This window comes from Chinchilla lanigera, unplaced genomic scaffold, assembly GCF_000276665.1.
Source record: "Chinchilla lanigera isolate Chin_1 unplaced genomic scaffold, ChiLan1.0 scaffold00009, whole genome shotgun sequence".
NCBI lineage: Eukaryota > Metazoa > Chordata > Mammalia > Rodentia > Chinchillidae > Chinchilla > Chinchilla lanigera.
Genome location: NW_004955410.1, coordinates 35,607,823 through 35,622,754, shown reverse-complemented (window position 1 = coordinate 35,622,754; position 14,932 = coordinate 35,607,823). Strand labels below are relative to the sequence as shown.

Below are 14,932 nucleotides of genomic sequence, written 5' to 3'. Positions count from 1 at the left end.
GGAGGGTGGAGACTGCAAATGTCCAAAAGCACAGACAATTGACCTTAAATGTGATAGGATAATGGAGGGGTAGAATGCATTCCTTCTGAAGTCTTATGGGGTCTGTCAAGGAAATGGTCTTTTGCTCTTTCAGGACTGTGATTTCTGTGATTTCCCATTAGCCCAGACTAGAGCCGGGAAATGTTCAAAGGGTTAATTCATGACTCCTAGAGGGGATATACTAGGATGTTCCTTTTAAAGGGGCCCAGGTTCTTTTAACAGCAGTTCCCCTCTGCCCTCATTTTCATTGTAAGGGCACTCTTGAGGTAGAAAAGAGACCATACTTCATCCAGTCCCCAGCTTACATGGGCAGAGAAAATGCATACTACGTGACTTCAAATTTTCCAGACAATTGTCACTGCCATTGTTATTGTCACTCCCAAACACAGATCTGCCGTTGGCCAGCAGGAAGCAGGTCCCAAGGAGATACACCAGCCCCATAAGTTAGAGATCTTTGCTACTGGGCTCTTCTTTCCTCCCTCTGTCACTTCACTTTCTCTGTTCAGCAGCCCCTCAGGCCCAGATCAGAGGGAAACCAGCTAGCAGCCCTTGGGGAGAAAGACTCAGGGTCCCTGGAAGGGGTTATTATTCAAGCCAGTGGTTCCAATGAGATTATCCTCTCTAATGAAGCAGCTACCTCCGCCCACCCCTAAGCCTGAACTTTCACTGCTGGAGAATTCCCAGCCAAGTGGAAAATTAGACGGGAGAGGAATGGAGAAAGGAAGGGGATGAGGGAGAAGGAGAGAGGTAGTGATTAAGTTCAGTAGAAATTAATTCCTAAATACAGAGATACAAATATTAGCTCCTAGTGCTGCTGGCAAGGCAAACAAATTTAGCCATGGAAATGAGGTTCTCTGTGAGGCTGGCCTGAGTGAGCATCCATGCTAGAGGGGCCATTGCTGGTCCATCTGCCCAGCTCTCCAGCATAGGCCCACTGGGAGTGAATATCAGAACTTGCTCCCTCCTCTCCCACAGAGGATCCCTAATTCTAAACCCTTCACACTGGCCATGGCTTTTGCTGAAGGTGCACCATTGGGGAATCTGTGTTTGGGACACACAGACACTGAAAAAGAATAGATGCGGGTGAGGGGACCTTCCCAAGTGGCCCTTGCTATAGTTTAGATCTTGAATGTTCCCTAAAGACTCAAGTGGCACTGTTTGGAGGTGGTGGACCATTTAGGAAATGGGATCCAGTAGAAGGAAGTTAGATTGTTGGGGATATGTGTCTTTGAGGGAGATATTGGAACTCAGGGTCCTTCTTAGTTTTCTCTTTCTTCCTTCCTGCCATGAGGTGAACAGGGTTCTCTACCACAAGTTCCCAGCAGAGTGTTATGTGCTACCACAAGCCCAAAGCAACAGGACCAAGCAGCCATGGACTGAAACCTCTCAAACTTTGAGCCAAAGTAATTCCTTCCTTCTTTTAAGTTGACTATCTCAGGTATTTTGTTATAGTGACATAAAGCTGACTAACATCAGAGGCCTGACAGAAAAGTTAAGAGTTTAGAAAGACTGCTCTCAATTAGGAGATCATGGGAGACACTTTGGTCATTGCTATCACATCTGGGGCCTCTGAAAAGGGACAAGACCATGTTTTCCAATTGTTCCCTTGCCTTCTTCAGGAATACCCACAAACAAGGGTACACACATCTATGTAGCTTAGATGAAGGTAGAACAGGGGCCTTTCGTAAGCAGATGGTTTCTTATATAAAGGATGTGGACAAGATGAGTCCTTTGAAAGTCAGGACTCTGGGGTCCAGTGACTGACACCATGGTCTCATGGAAGTATCTGTAGGTTGTTCCACCTAAATACTGAAAGAAAAGCCCAACACAGGAAGGCCAAGGTCATTTTATAATTTTCCTTGTGCTACTAGCTGCTGACAACTGATCTCACCACCATTTTACATCTTTAAGGATCTAAACCCAACCTAAGCAGCACCTGATAGAGGATTCATAGTTGCTTCCTGCAGGAGATCATAGGACTTAAAAGAGGCAGCAGGTGCAGGAGAAAGTGGGACCCCAAGAACCCTCCGGGCTCATGCAGCAGCCAGGTGGCCTGATCTATCTCGGTCTACTGCTGTGTTGGACTGGATGCTGCACTAAGAGGCCATGCTCTGCCTGGGGTCCTAAGTTAGAGTCTTGCTTTGGCTTCCTTTTAGCCATCCTTCCAACATATGATCCACTGAACACAAACCTTAAGTGTTAGTAAGAAGAGGCCCAGGGAGTGTCCTCTTTTCCAAGGAGCCAAATTACAATGAGCAGTTGGTTGCCCAAAGAGAAGATAAATAGAGTATCTTTCTCTTCTCTTAGTTGATGGGCAGCACTGTTTAGACTATTTCTATCTACTAAGGTTGAGGAGAGTTTAGAAAAGAAGGAGTGGGGAGTGTGCTGGAGTGGAGAGAAAGCAACAGAAGGCAAAGGCATATGTATCATAGCTAATCCATTCTCTTTCTAATCTAATTCTTACCAAGGAAGATGTCACCTAGTTCTTGAGACACTGCAACAATGATCTTGATTGATTGTGATCATCCTCATACTGCACTTTATACAACAGCATGGTGTTTTCATGTCCATTAATGTCACCAAGTCCAGCAGGCTTGGTGCAGGCAAGCACTTTGTTCTACGCAAGCTGTGCTTCTCTGCCTCGTGTGGCCCAGTGGGTGTGTTGGGATGTGGGGGTATGTTTGTCTAGCCTTAGAGCTAGTCCAGCTCTGCAGGCTGTCCCCAAGGAGCCAAGTCATCACAGGGAGGGAAACTGAGAACTTAAGGGAACCACAGGGCTTTCTAGTTCATAGAAGAAGATGGAACTTTTGATTTACAATTCTTTGGTCATGGAGCATATGCTATATTTGTACATGTGCACATATGTGTGTGTGTGTGCATACGAGTGTGTGCATGTGTGTGTAATGGGAGTTAGGGGAGGGAGGTGTTAAGATAGGAAAAGAAAGTTTCCTAAAGTTATATTAAATGTCCTGAGCTATGAAGGGAAAAATTTGCATATACTGCAGTTGAGTCTGGAACTCCTTCCTCTGGACAAGGAACTGACAACTTTTGGCAAAGAGTCAAAGAAGACCACTGCACAGAAGAGGACACTAACAGTTCCTCATGATTATGTAGCCCTTGTGTCCCTGGCCCTAGAGAACACTGACTTAGCAGGTTAGCATTAAGTGGACTTTGGATATCAGTTAAAAAATAAATAAAACAAGGCTAAGGATATGCTAAGGAGAAGCAAAGGACTCACATTTTGGAACCAGTCGTCCTTCATTAAGAAGACGATTGGCAGTGACTCATGGGATGAGCTCCTCACTGTGTACTTTCCTGGGTGGGAGGTGGGTACACTGCCTAGATTGCCTGGCTGGCTGAAGCTTCCCAAGAGGAGGAAGACTTTCTGAGGGTGAATTGCTCCCAGCCACTCCCTTTATTTGCAGGGAAGTGAAGACAGGAAGGTCCATGAGGAACTCTGGGGTCTAACCCAGCCCACACTGACATGGTCACAGTTGTCATGACTGCTTCAGGCATAAGCAAGGACTTTCTTCACACCCTTCCTTTAGCATTTGTACCATAGCGGTGCAGTGATTCTCTTCCTCACCATTCAGAAGTGTGGCAGCTTCATCCAGACTGTGTCCATCCAGAGATGTGTCCTTAGGTCTAACCCATCCGTCTCACTCTGGACAGCACTGTCTTTCCTTTCCCCTCACTCTCTGCTTCTTGGCAAAGAAGAAAACAAGGGAGTCCTGGAAAGGATCCCATGCCCACACACTGGGGAGGGCCTTCTTCCAAGAGAAGAGCTCCACAAGGAGGTGGGTCCTCAGGGGCAGGAGGCTTCATAAAAGTAGAGCTGATCTTCTCCCTGTCATCTTGGGTTACATGAGCCTCTCAGGAGTGACGCTGATGAGTCTCCCCAGAAAAAGGACTGTCTGGGCCAATCAATGTGGCAGGCCCTGCTGGCGGGCGGGCTCCCATATCCTACTGAGATCCAGATAGGCTTCTGTGTCTGGGCATGAAGCCAAGGAAGAGGGAGCTGGGAGGGGGCTGAGGACCTCCTAATCCTGGTCACTTGAGGGACCCTGCCAGGCCCAGGACAGGACACAGCTGTGATGAACCAAATGCAGACTGGGCTGTAGGTTGTCTTTCACCTTCACCCAAGTCAGAGCAGGTGGGCTCAGGCAGGGAGCAGTTTCCTGGGAATATAGGCTCCAGACTCAAGGCCAAATAAATACCAGCTTTGTTGAGCTATCACTGTCTTTAGAAAGGGTGGGGCTGCGGGCTACAGAAGAAGGCAGCAGCAATGACCCTTCTCACCACCGGGCTGGCAGGACGGTCGGGGGGAGCAACAGGAGGGTTTAAATTACAGGAGCATTTCTTAAGCCTGTTCAGTCTGCAACCCCTGGTGACCTTCCCAGTACAAAAGCCCATTCAGCCACTGAGGGCCACCTGTTGGCAGAGGCCCCACCCTCAGGCTGCTGATGCTCGTGTTCTCTCTCCTTGCCTCTTTCTGGCTTTCTTCTGTCTGCTTTTGTCTTTCCTATACCATGTGCATGTACACACCACACACACACACACACACACACACACACACATTCTTTTCCTTTCCACAATGTTACAACCACCTTCCTCCCTAGAGTCATGGGAAGACTTATCCAAAACACCAGAGAAAACAGACTGACCTTTACACCTCAAGAATCTGTTCCTTTGTTCTCTGCCCTAGTCTTCCTGAAGGATGGACTTGCTGGGGCCACTCAGTAAGTGATGGGGTCACTAGAACAGGTTCTTACCCATGATGGGCGCATAACAGCCCCATATTCCTATTTGATATTCCTATAACTCAGCAAAGCAGGCAACCCTGACATCACACCTCCAAATCACAGGTGGGAAGACTGGGACACTGGGGGGTGTGGCCCTGGGACCTGGGGACAGATGCTCACAGTTCATGTCCACGGCTGTTTTCTTTAAGCCACACTGACAGTGGAGCTGCCAGCTTTCCTGTGCAGACCAATGGCCTGCTTTCAGAACAGCTCGCATTTCCTCTTAGTCTTAGTCCACTCTTCTGTTGGTACAGATGGAGAAACTGAGGCCACACAAGAAGTAGCATCTGTTACCTTCTCTCATTTCTGCTAAACTCAGCCCTGGGGACAGGAGCCTCTGTCACTTTCTCAGAGCCTTGATGTCCCCACAGTGCACAGGTCTCAGTGATGTGTGAGGCCAAGGCAGCCTTGCAGCAGAGACCAGTGCAAACATGGAAACCTGCACTTAGATTCTGCAGGCTTAAAGCATCAGAGAGGATCCAGCTCTTCCCATGGCCCTTGTGGGTGCATGCCCCATGCAGGAAGCAGCTGAGCTATCCTGACCACAGTGAGGCAGTGGGTTTGGAACTCGGTCTCTTTCTGAAAGTCCTCACCACATGGGACAAGGACAACTTCCTTCTTGCCTGCAAAACATCATTCTGGAGGCTCTTTTTGACTTACTGGAGCCCATCTGTCCTTTGAAGGTAGTCTTGCCAGCCTCTTAAGCAGGCCATGTCTCTGTGCCAGTACTCTTGGTTACCATGTAACCTTGGTGTCAACTTAAGTGCAGTCTTTGGTCTGTCTCTGAGTTTTGTATATTTCAGAGGGGCTCAATGATTCTCCATTTTCTCCCCACCATAAAATACCTGAAGGACTTCAGATGTTCCCTTAAGGAACTCAAGTCCTCATTACACCTAAGATTATCACCAGAAATGGGAAGGAGCCTGTTCGCTCAGAGAGGATATGTTAGACTTTAGGAGTTTTCTAACATTCAGAATTTAAGAGAGTGTTCTTCCCTTTGGGAGGGGAGAGAAAAGAACCTGACTTCCTACTTTCTTATAGTTGAAAGTTACTGGAAAATGCTATTGATCACATAGTGTTCAGGCTCTTAGTAGGAAAATGAAAGTCTTCTCCTTAATTTTAATGTGTATCCAATCGGAAAGTGTAGTTTCAGGTGTTGATGTGAGGCAATAATTGTGCTGGAACCAAGTTTCATTGGAATGGGGTCACGCTACAGTTGTCATCTCCAGGTAGCGGTGCTAATGGTCTCTGGATTCCCCCCAAAATGGCTTTAGCTCCCCTATCCTTATTTCTTGGCTGGTTGTCTGTCCTCTATGTCCTACCCTTTGGTTCATTTATCATGCTACCATGTGCCTCCATTAGAACACTGTTGGCTTTTTCTGAGTTCTGGAGAACACAATGGAGCCAGCACAAGAGAGGGTACCAGGGGTATGTGCCAGCACTTGGGGCAGGCTTCCTCGGCCCAGTAACACTGGGCCCAGTGCACTGACAGCCAGCTCATGGGTGTCATGGCAGCAGAGAGAGGGTCCTCAGGTGGTACACCCTTGCACCGCACATCCAAGTACCAGGAAATTCCACGGAGAAACCTGAAGGTATGTTAAGTAGACATCACCTATTTTGCAGCACGTATACAGACATGACCTATGTAAAGCTTAAGAAAAAAAGCCCCATACAGCTGCATCACATAGCCGCATCACCCATGAGGAAAGTCCCAGGATCTCACTTCCCCTGGCTCTGCAAGGTGTAATTATCCAGTGTCATATGTATGTCCTGGTCTGTCACCATCCCCATCCTGCCATTTCTGTGTATTTCTTGTGAGAACTGAGCTACTTAAAGTGAAGTCAGAAAGAACAAAAGAAGGGAGATACAAAGGATACAAGAAGGGAAGAGTAAAGGAAGGAGAAAGGAGAGAACCGAGGGAAGGAAAGGGATGTGCGAGAACAGGGGGAGGGAGACAATCACAGGGAGGAGACAGGAGGCTGTACTCACGTGTTGTGCAGCACACACCAGCCACAGTGGGGATCGCCAGAGCCAAGGCACTCGCTACAGCTCTGGTATTGACTGCAGGACTCCACGGGGACTCTGGTGAGCTAGGACAGCACAACAGGGAGAAAGCGGTCATGATTCTGCTGAACACCCACTCACCCACTGGAAGAGAGGCTGTTCTAAATATCACCATATTACCTGAAACACTGTAGGAGCATAAAGGTGCTTAGAGGCCCAGAATGGAAGGAAGTGAGTGAATGAGCAGGCGGCTGCCTAGTATTCAAGGGATATAACCCTCTGCTACGTTCTTAGCAGTCTCCACACAGTTCATATTGAGTTGTTATAAAAGATACTTACATAGTGTATTTTAAAAGTTTCCCTCCACTCAGCCCCCCAAATATCTCTGTGAACATCCAATCCATCATGTATTTGTTTCTCATCAGTGCGGTAAACCAAATGTTCATTCTTTCCCCATCTTTTGCCAGAGTGTTTCCTTTTCTTTCTCGCCATTCCATCAAGCCTCCACACTTTTGATGTTGCAGAAAGCATGCAGCCCAGACCAAGATCTTTCTCTCCCCTTCCTCCTGCCCTTTTCACAAGGTGCTTAATTCACTGCATGAATGTTCCTGTTCTCTCTCTCCTTCCCAAAATGTTGGCCAACTGGCTCTACACATTTTCATGATGGTGCGTTTGCAATGCAGCCTTGCTATTTCCCCTCCTGCCCACACCCTTTGCATGACTTGAGGTTTCCTCTCCAACCCAAAAACTTCATATTAGCTCTCACCAGCAGCTTGTTAATGTAAAATGTTAAAATGTTCCACATGACATTTTTACTTATCCCAAATGCTTCCATTTCCTGTGTGCTCTTAGCTATCTTTTGAATTTCTTTATTCTCTAATGCAACTTTGCCTTGATGTCTCTTTATGTTTCCCAGCGCCTGCTGCATAGTAGGTCCTTAATAAAGATTCTTGAGATCAAACAGAATTTCTATTTTCTTTTTATAGCCTTAGTCTTTAGTCTCCATTTTGTCAGTTTCTTTTTTTACAATTTTTTTTTTTCTCCCTTAAATCATTGTTTCCATTTGGGGTACTTTTTTATTTTATCTCAGTGGAGGATTTCCTGCCTAGACTTTCAGCTACAGCTAGAAGAATTTGACGAGGTTGTCATTTGCAGTTTCTCACTATCAGACAGATCAGGCACAGAAGTCTGTAAATGGGGCTGACCTGGCTAGGCCCTCTCTGCTCATGAGCAAATGCAGAGGCTGTGTTGTCCCTGCTGTTTCATAGGACATCTGTCTCTATAAAATTATGTCCACTTGGCAGGGGCTGCTTGTAACTCATGCATAGGGAATCTGGCACCAGAGCCTGCTCAATTAGTCTTGAATCTCTTTTGGAATTAATTAATAATTAATTTCAAGCCCCACGTGATCCCTTTCCTCTTAACTTCCTTGTTCCTTTTATATATCTTTTAGTTCTTCTAAAATAGCATTTATCCTTCTTAAAGACCATTCTGTATTTTCACTTCTTCCCAGTTACCTTTTAGTTTCTTCCTCTTATTTTTACAGCTTTGTCCTTTGCCTTGCCTTGATGTCTTTTTTGCACACTTGGAATTTTATCTTTCCTTCTACGACTGCTCATGTAATCTGCCGTGCCTGGTCCTGGCTATCCATGACCTTGCTGTCTTCATAATGAACCTAGATCAGCAGCTTCTTACAAATTACTCCCCTGACTCCCTATGCAGACAGGAATTCACCCTATTTCTTTTGCCTCTTTAATTTCTCTCACCTTCCTTAAGTGAGCTTAGATGTGCCAGTCATATAAGTACATACCTAGTGGTTCCCAACCCAAAGGACCTGGACTCCTAAGAATTCATGAGTGGCAATGAGGTCCACAAACTACTTTCAATATTTCCAAAACCTAATGAAATTTGGATTGGTGCTATTTTAATATTTTTATGCATGCTCATGCTGTATGCCCCATATTAAAAATACAAAATATATTACTTAATAAACACAGTTTGTTTAGTAGACACAATCTTTCAAAACATGATGCCCCAAGGGGGAAAAATAATAAAAGGGGCCATAGATGGTGAAAGTTGGAACCATAAGTGCATAACAATGTTTTCATATATTCCAGCTGCTTGTCTGGCACTCCATATTTTACATGGGCTTAAAGAGAAAATCATGGCTTGTTCAATCAACAGCATTTTCTTGGCCTAAACTTAATTAACATCCTCCATAGTTTCCCCTGTTGACAAGTTCTATAATCTGTCTTGGATGGAATGTGCCCTAGGATTCCAGGGTGTGCCACCTTAAGTGAAGAACCAGCTGCTCGGTAAATTTGAAACTCTCACAAACCTTTGCATTCTAAAAATACCTTGCAACTGGTGTTTAATGATATCAAGGCCCTAGAATTGTAAAATCTCTCCTCTTGTCAATTTGGTTGCTTGGAAAGACTGTAGGATCCTGCAGAGCTAGGTTCAAAGCCTATATGGTGTGCCATTTATCAGCAATGAGGTCCTATTGTCTCTGAGTCTGATATTTCTCACCCTTAAACATGGAGAGAAAAGTTCTCCTTAATTCAGTTTCTCACAGCTCAGTGGCCTCCATGGCTTGTAGTTATGAAACCATTTGTAAATGCTCACACACTGTACAAGTGATGGTTATTATCCTTGCTATCTTTGTCAGTAGTACCTCATTCCTCTGCACTCTCACTTTACTTTTTATGTACACCCCCAACAACTGCCCTGAGAGTCTTCCAAGGCCTCATGAACTCCACTGGGACTTGGACAGACCTGGAAGCCGTTTTCTTTTTTAATATCTTGATTGTGTCATTTCACTCTTGAACTATAGCATCTGAAGATAATCACCCGGGCCTCTACAGCTTTCTACTCTTGAAGGCAAGCAGCCCAACTTTAAAAAAAATCTACTTATATGTTCTTTCTATCTGTGCATCCCATTGTTTTTCTTACTTTCTTCTGAACTTGACCTAAGTTTTCCCCACTCTTTTTAAAGCATGGATACTAAAACTGGGAAGCCACTGGGGATACCCCCAGGCCAAGGAGAAGAGTTATCATTATTTGGGAGCTAGGAGCCACAGCCCACCCCTCTTGAGGACCTCCACAAGGAAGGCCAAGACAAGCAAGATCTTGCAAGTTCCTCTATCAGGCTACCCACTTCCTACTTGCAAGTCCCTCAATCAGGCAAAGCTCTGCTACCCTGGCCCCATATCTCCTGGTGGGTAATTCTGGTAGGCAGTAGAACTTTTCCCAATACTCCCAGTCACTTTTGCAAATTGGATTTATCCCAGTCGTTTATCTTGGTACAAATGTATAATCTGATGTCCTTGGTTATCTTCCACACCTTGCTAGCACATTGCATAGGTACCAGATGGTTTCTGAGCCACTTCACCCCTATGACTCTTTCCCTCCCCAAATATCTAGATCCTCTGCCCACATCTTACACCAAACAAAGCGGTCTCTCCATCCCCCACCTGGGCTCCTCTCCTGACCCTGGAACACAAACCACTCCAGATGCAGAGCCACACGATTAATTAAAACCACCCCACGCTGATTAAAGTCTTAAGCTACAGTGCCAGGCATGCTAATTAACTGAGTGAGGGAATTCAGACCACAGGAAGAGGTGAAAAAAGAAAGTCATGGCAGAGGGGGCAGGAGGGGGAGTTCTGTTTAGAGAATAAATCAGATGACAAAGTGACCTAAGCTATCATAATGATAAATGGTCTCAGAGACCACAAAAGATTGAGGTCCGTTCCCTGGTCACTGGTCTCCAGGAGATATGCTGATTGATATGGCTACAATATCTTTATTGCTTCAGGGGACAGGAGCCCCGCCACCACTGGGGACCTCCATGAGTGCCTCCACTGAGCTGAGGGACAATGTGGCTCCTTGGGCATAGGAGTTAGGGTGAGGTATGACAGTCCTTCTCTTGGCACACTGTCCTGGCCTTGTGCAGCGATTTAGGCAGTATGACAGTTCTTTAAAAGGTTAAACATAGATTATCCCATGATCCATTAATTTCACTTCTGGATGTAACTCAAAAGACTGAAAGATGGGTCTAAAAAACACATCTGTATATACACGTTCAAAGCAGAGTTATTCACAGTAGCCAAAAGGTGGAAAAAGCCTAGATGTCCATCAACATAGGAATGGATAAATAAAATAGAGCATACACATACAGTGTGGAACAGTATTCAGCCTTAAAAAGGAAGGAAATGCTGAATGAATCTTGAAGACATAAAGCTAAGTGAAATAAATCAGACACAAAAAGACAAATACATGATACTATGTGTATGGGGATCCGTGGAGTAGCCAGATTCGTAGAGAGAAAGTAGAATTGTGATTGCCAGGGTTTGGAATGAGGGAGAAATGAGTTACTGTTTAACAGGTAGAGAGTTTAAGTTTGGGAGGATAAAGTCAAGTTCAGGAGATGGATGGTGGTGAAATGTATTTACCACCACAAAACTCTCAGAAAGGTGCAAAATGGTAAGTCTCATGCTATTAAAATTTTACCACAATTATAAATTTTGTTTCAAAACCAATCTTTTGAGTGAGTTTTCGCAAGGGAGCTCATCCTTACCAGGGCCAATAGATGTGAAAACACCTGCTCCCGGCTCAGCTTCCTGGGTTGAGGGGGAGCAGCTCTGTTGGTAGACTAATAAATTTGTATTTATGAAGTATTCTGAGATCCTTGCTTGAAGAGATAGCCATCACTATGCTTTTCAGTTTAATCTCAAACAGACAAAGGTTTTGGTTGAATGTCTCCTATCATGCATTGTTATGTAAATGGATCTGTTATTGTCAAGGTATGGACATCTATTTCCTGATTTGGAAAAATAATGCCATATCCTTGTTCCAACAAGAAGTTTTTCTTGCCTCAAAATTCAAATAATTCATTTAAATAATTCGTGATTTAAAATAGTCTCTAACTTTAGAAAATTATCCTGATCTTCTTAGCCTCCACTTTGACATTTTTCCTTCCCAGTTATGATCACTAGTTGCCACTAGGCCCCTTTCTATCCCCAAACTCCCTCTCCCGTTAGAGTCATGTTGTTTTTCGTTGTCCTTTTGCTGCTGCCAAGGTGTTATGGCTTGGATTGAGCCTGTCCCAAGGCCTCATGCGTTCACATGAGGGTGCTGAGCTGACTTGGCTTAAGGAGGTCGGGTCTAGCCAGGGAAGGCAGGTTGCTGGGGGTGTTACTTGAAAGGGTTTATCTACCTTCCTGTCTCCTGGCTTCACTGTGTGCTTCCCGGCTACCATGATGTGAGCAGCTTTTCTCCACTCCCATCTGTCCACTGTGCCTTCCCGCCTTGGAGCCAGGTGACTATGGAGTGAAACCTCTAAGAGCCATGAGCCAAAATCAGCTTTTCCTCCTTCACATTGTGTGCCTTGAGTATTGTGTCTCAGCCAGGAGGAAAGTGACTAAGAAGATACAAAGTCATCTTCCTTAAATAATGGAGTTTGGCCTGGTTTTGAATTATTGTAAACAAGATCAGCCTTTACTTCTATAAATAGGACTACCACCACCACCACCACCATCATCATCTTTTTTACCTGTCCAGCCCCATAACCAAAGGCCACAAATTTATGAAACAGTGGCCTAGGATAAAAAGGCAATGGACAACTGATGACAGAGCAATCAATCAATCAATCAATCAATACCAACCCACACAGGACTTCAACTGCTGGCCTTGGTCTACACAAATTTCTGCTTTTGATGAGCTGGGCCCATGTCCTGGGGGCCGGGGAGCCTGGGTACGGTCATGACAGCTGGAGGAAGTGTAGTTCTCTTGAGGCCTGGCCCCTGCCTGGTCTTCCTGCTTCTGCAAGACACTTGCCTTTGGAAAGCGGGTCCTCCTCTGCCTGTTGCTGTTCACATTCCCAAGACTGTCTGCGGCTCTGCTTACACTCAGAAATGCTCCATAGATGGAATGTAAAGGCTCTGTGTGTGTCTCATTTGTTTAAGCATTTGACATCCTGGTCGAAATGTGAGTTATTACTCCATCTCCACTTTATAATTGGATGCTAATGCCATAGTGACTACATTGAGCCTGATGGTTGAAGTTAATTTAAATGTCCAAAAGACTGCTTAAGTACCCAATTTCCTTCAAAATTGTCAAAAAAGAAAGCGAAAAAAGAAGCAAGATGACCCATTAAGCAACTCCAAGATGCTGTGGGGAAGCTGTCAAGCTGCACCAAGTGCCGTCCTTCATGCCGCCTTCCCATCTCCTGTTTCTAAGTGAGAGTAGGTTTGGGAAAAGTTTGTCTCCTTCTAGGGAGTATTCGTTCAGTGATGCACACTCATCTTCTTGGTGTAGTTGTGGGGAGGCCCCTGCAGCCTCTCTATGCCCCTCTCTCTCTTTGGTGGCCTCTGGTTGCCTTTCCAGGCTTCATTTCTGCTGACTTGGGGCCATACAAGGATGTCATAAAGCCTCTCACCTCCCCATGATGGACTCAGAGTTCTTCATTGCCACAGATGAGCAGCAGCTCAGAAAGCTGAGTTTATTTCAAGTCACTCTGGGTGCCTAGAACCCCTCCATTCACATGCTCTTTGCTCAGAGGTGGCAGATCTTTCCAAAAATAGCAAACTGGTAAGAAAGTCAGAGGCCAGGAGGCTAGCCATAGGTTTTACAGATTGTTTTATAAGTCGCAATTCTAAAAGCAGCCTTCTGTATACCCAGCTCTGCTAGGGCCTCATGGTGAACGGGAAGGTTGGGTATATTTCTGCACTCCTTGGCTCTGGGTATAGCCTGATTTGGTCAAGGGGTAGGTAGAAAGCATAAGGCAATAACTCCTTGAGATGTGCCTATGTGTTTGCCTTTGTTTCCTATGCTTCCATCAGGGCCACAAGGGGAGCTTCTTCAGGTAGCTGCTTCCTCTTCAGCCGGGGCCCAAAATCATTCACAAGGAGCAAGACTCAGTCCAACTCACAGCTCAGAAACAAGCCCAGAGGTTCAGCTTTGGGCAGAACTTTCCAGTTAAATTTGGTCCAGACTGCTATCATACAATTGCTCTGCAAAGCCATGATCATGAGACTGAATGGCTATTGCATGCTTCTGAATTTTGCATTGGTGTTTTATACAGTTTTATTATGGTAATAGCTGGCTGATACACAGGAGCTAGGCAGAGAATCACAGCAGGGCTCAAAGGGCTTGTGAGAGGCAGAGGGAAAGAGGTCAAGTGGAAGTGAGATGAAATTGTAGTGTGGTGGCTTCCTTCCTCCCTGACATACCCATCAATGTCATACAGACATTGAGGTTGGATGGAGCAGCTGTGTGTGCAGAGATTCTTAACAGCTGGGTCCAACATGACCAATGGATCTTCTCATGCCCTCTTAGTTCCATGACTATGGATCAGCAGATCTCAGAAGGGACCAGAGCCAGAGCAAAGTACCAGAAAAGACTCTGGAAAGAGAATGCATCTCTCTGGAAGCACAGACACCCTTGGTTCCCCTGTCCAGATCCCCTGGCTGCCCCACTGTTGGGAAATGACTTTATCTACTTGGCAACAATAGGACTTTCTCAAGAATGGTTTGCCTTGGGCTTTGCATTTCCGCTTGTGCATGGGCCATGGGGCTAATTCAGCAGGACTGCATTTGAAAGAAGACTTAAGCATAAGGTCAAGGGCGGTATCCCTGGCTACCACCACTGTCTGGAGTCAAGGTCTTTGATTCATAGAAAAGCAAGGACCATATCCTCAGAGGATGAGGACTGGAGGTGGGAGGACTGAGGTTCCAAGCTTCAATCATTTTTGGATTATATTTGTGACCTTGGACAAATTGTTCACTCTCATTATGCCTCAGTTGATTCATTTTCAAAGAGGGGATACCCTGTCCTGCTCTGCCTTGGAGAATTGGTCACAAAATACAAATACAAATGGCCCAGGAAGCTTTCTGCAAATGAAAAGTAGCAGATGTTGTGGAGGGCTGCAATTTGCTGCTATTAATAAGTATAAATGCCTAATAGGAAGCCAGTTTGCTCTGGGAACTCGGACAGCCAAGGAGCAAGCGCCGACGCCGGAATCAGCAACATATGCTGCTCCTCATTAGCAAACGGCAGTAGCTGGGAAGCTGGGCGAGGAGTACTCG

At 45.6% G+C, this 14,932-nt stretch overlaps 1 protein-coding gene across 2 annotated transcripts in view; it reads right to left on the bottom strand.

Annotated features, from left to right (window-relative positions):
* The window catches only part of Plxna4 (plexin A4), a 433,053-nt gene that overhangs the window by 91,340 nt on the left and 326,781 nt on the right, over positions 1–14,932 (bottom strand). For both annotated transcript variants that reach the window (XM_013510647.1, XM_005377544.2), the window contains exon 5: positions 6,831–6,931. In XM_013510647.1, the coding sequence (XP_013366101.1) occupies positions 6,831–6,931 (101 nt within the window). The remainder of the gene's footprint in view (positions 1–6,830; positions 6,932–14,932) is intronic.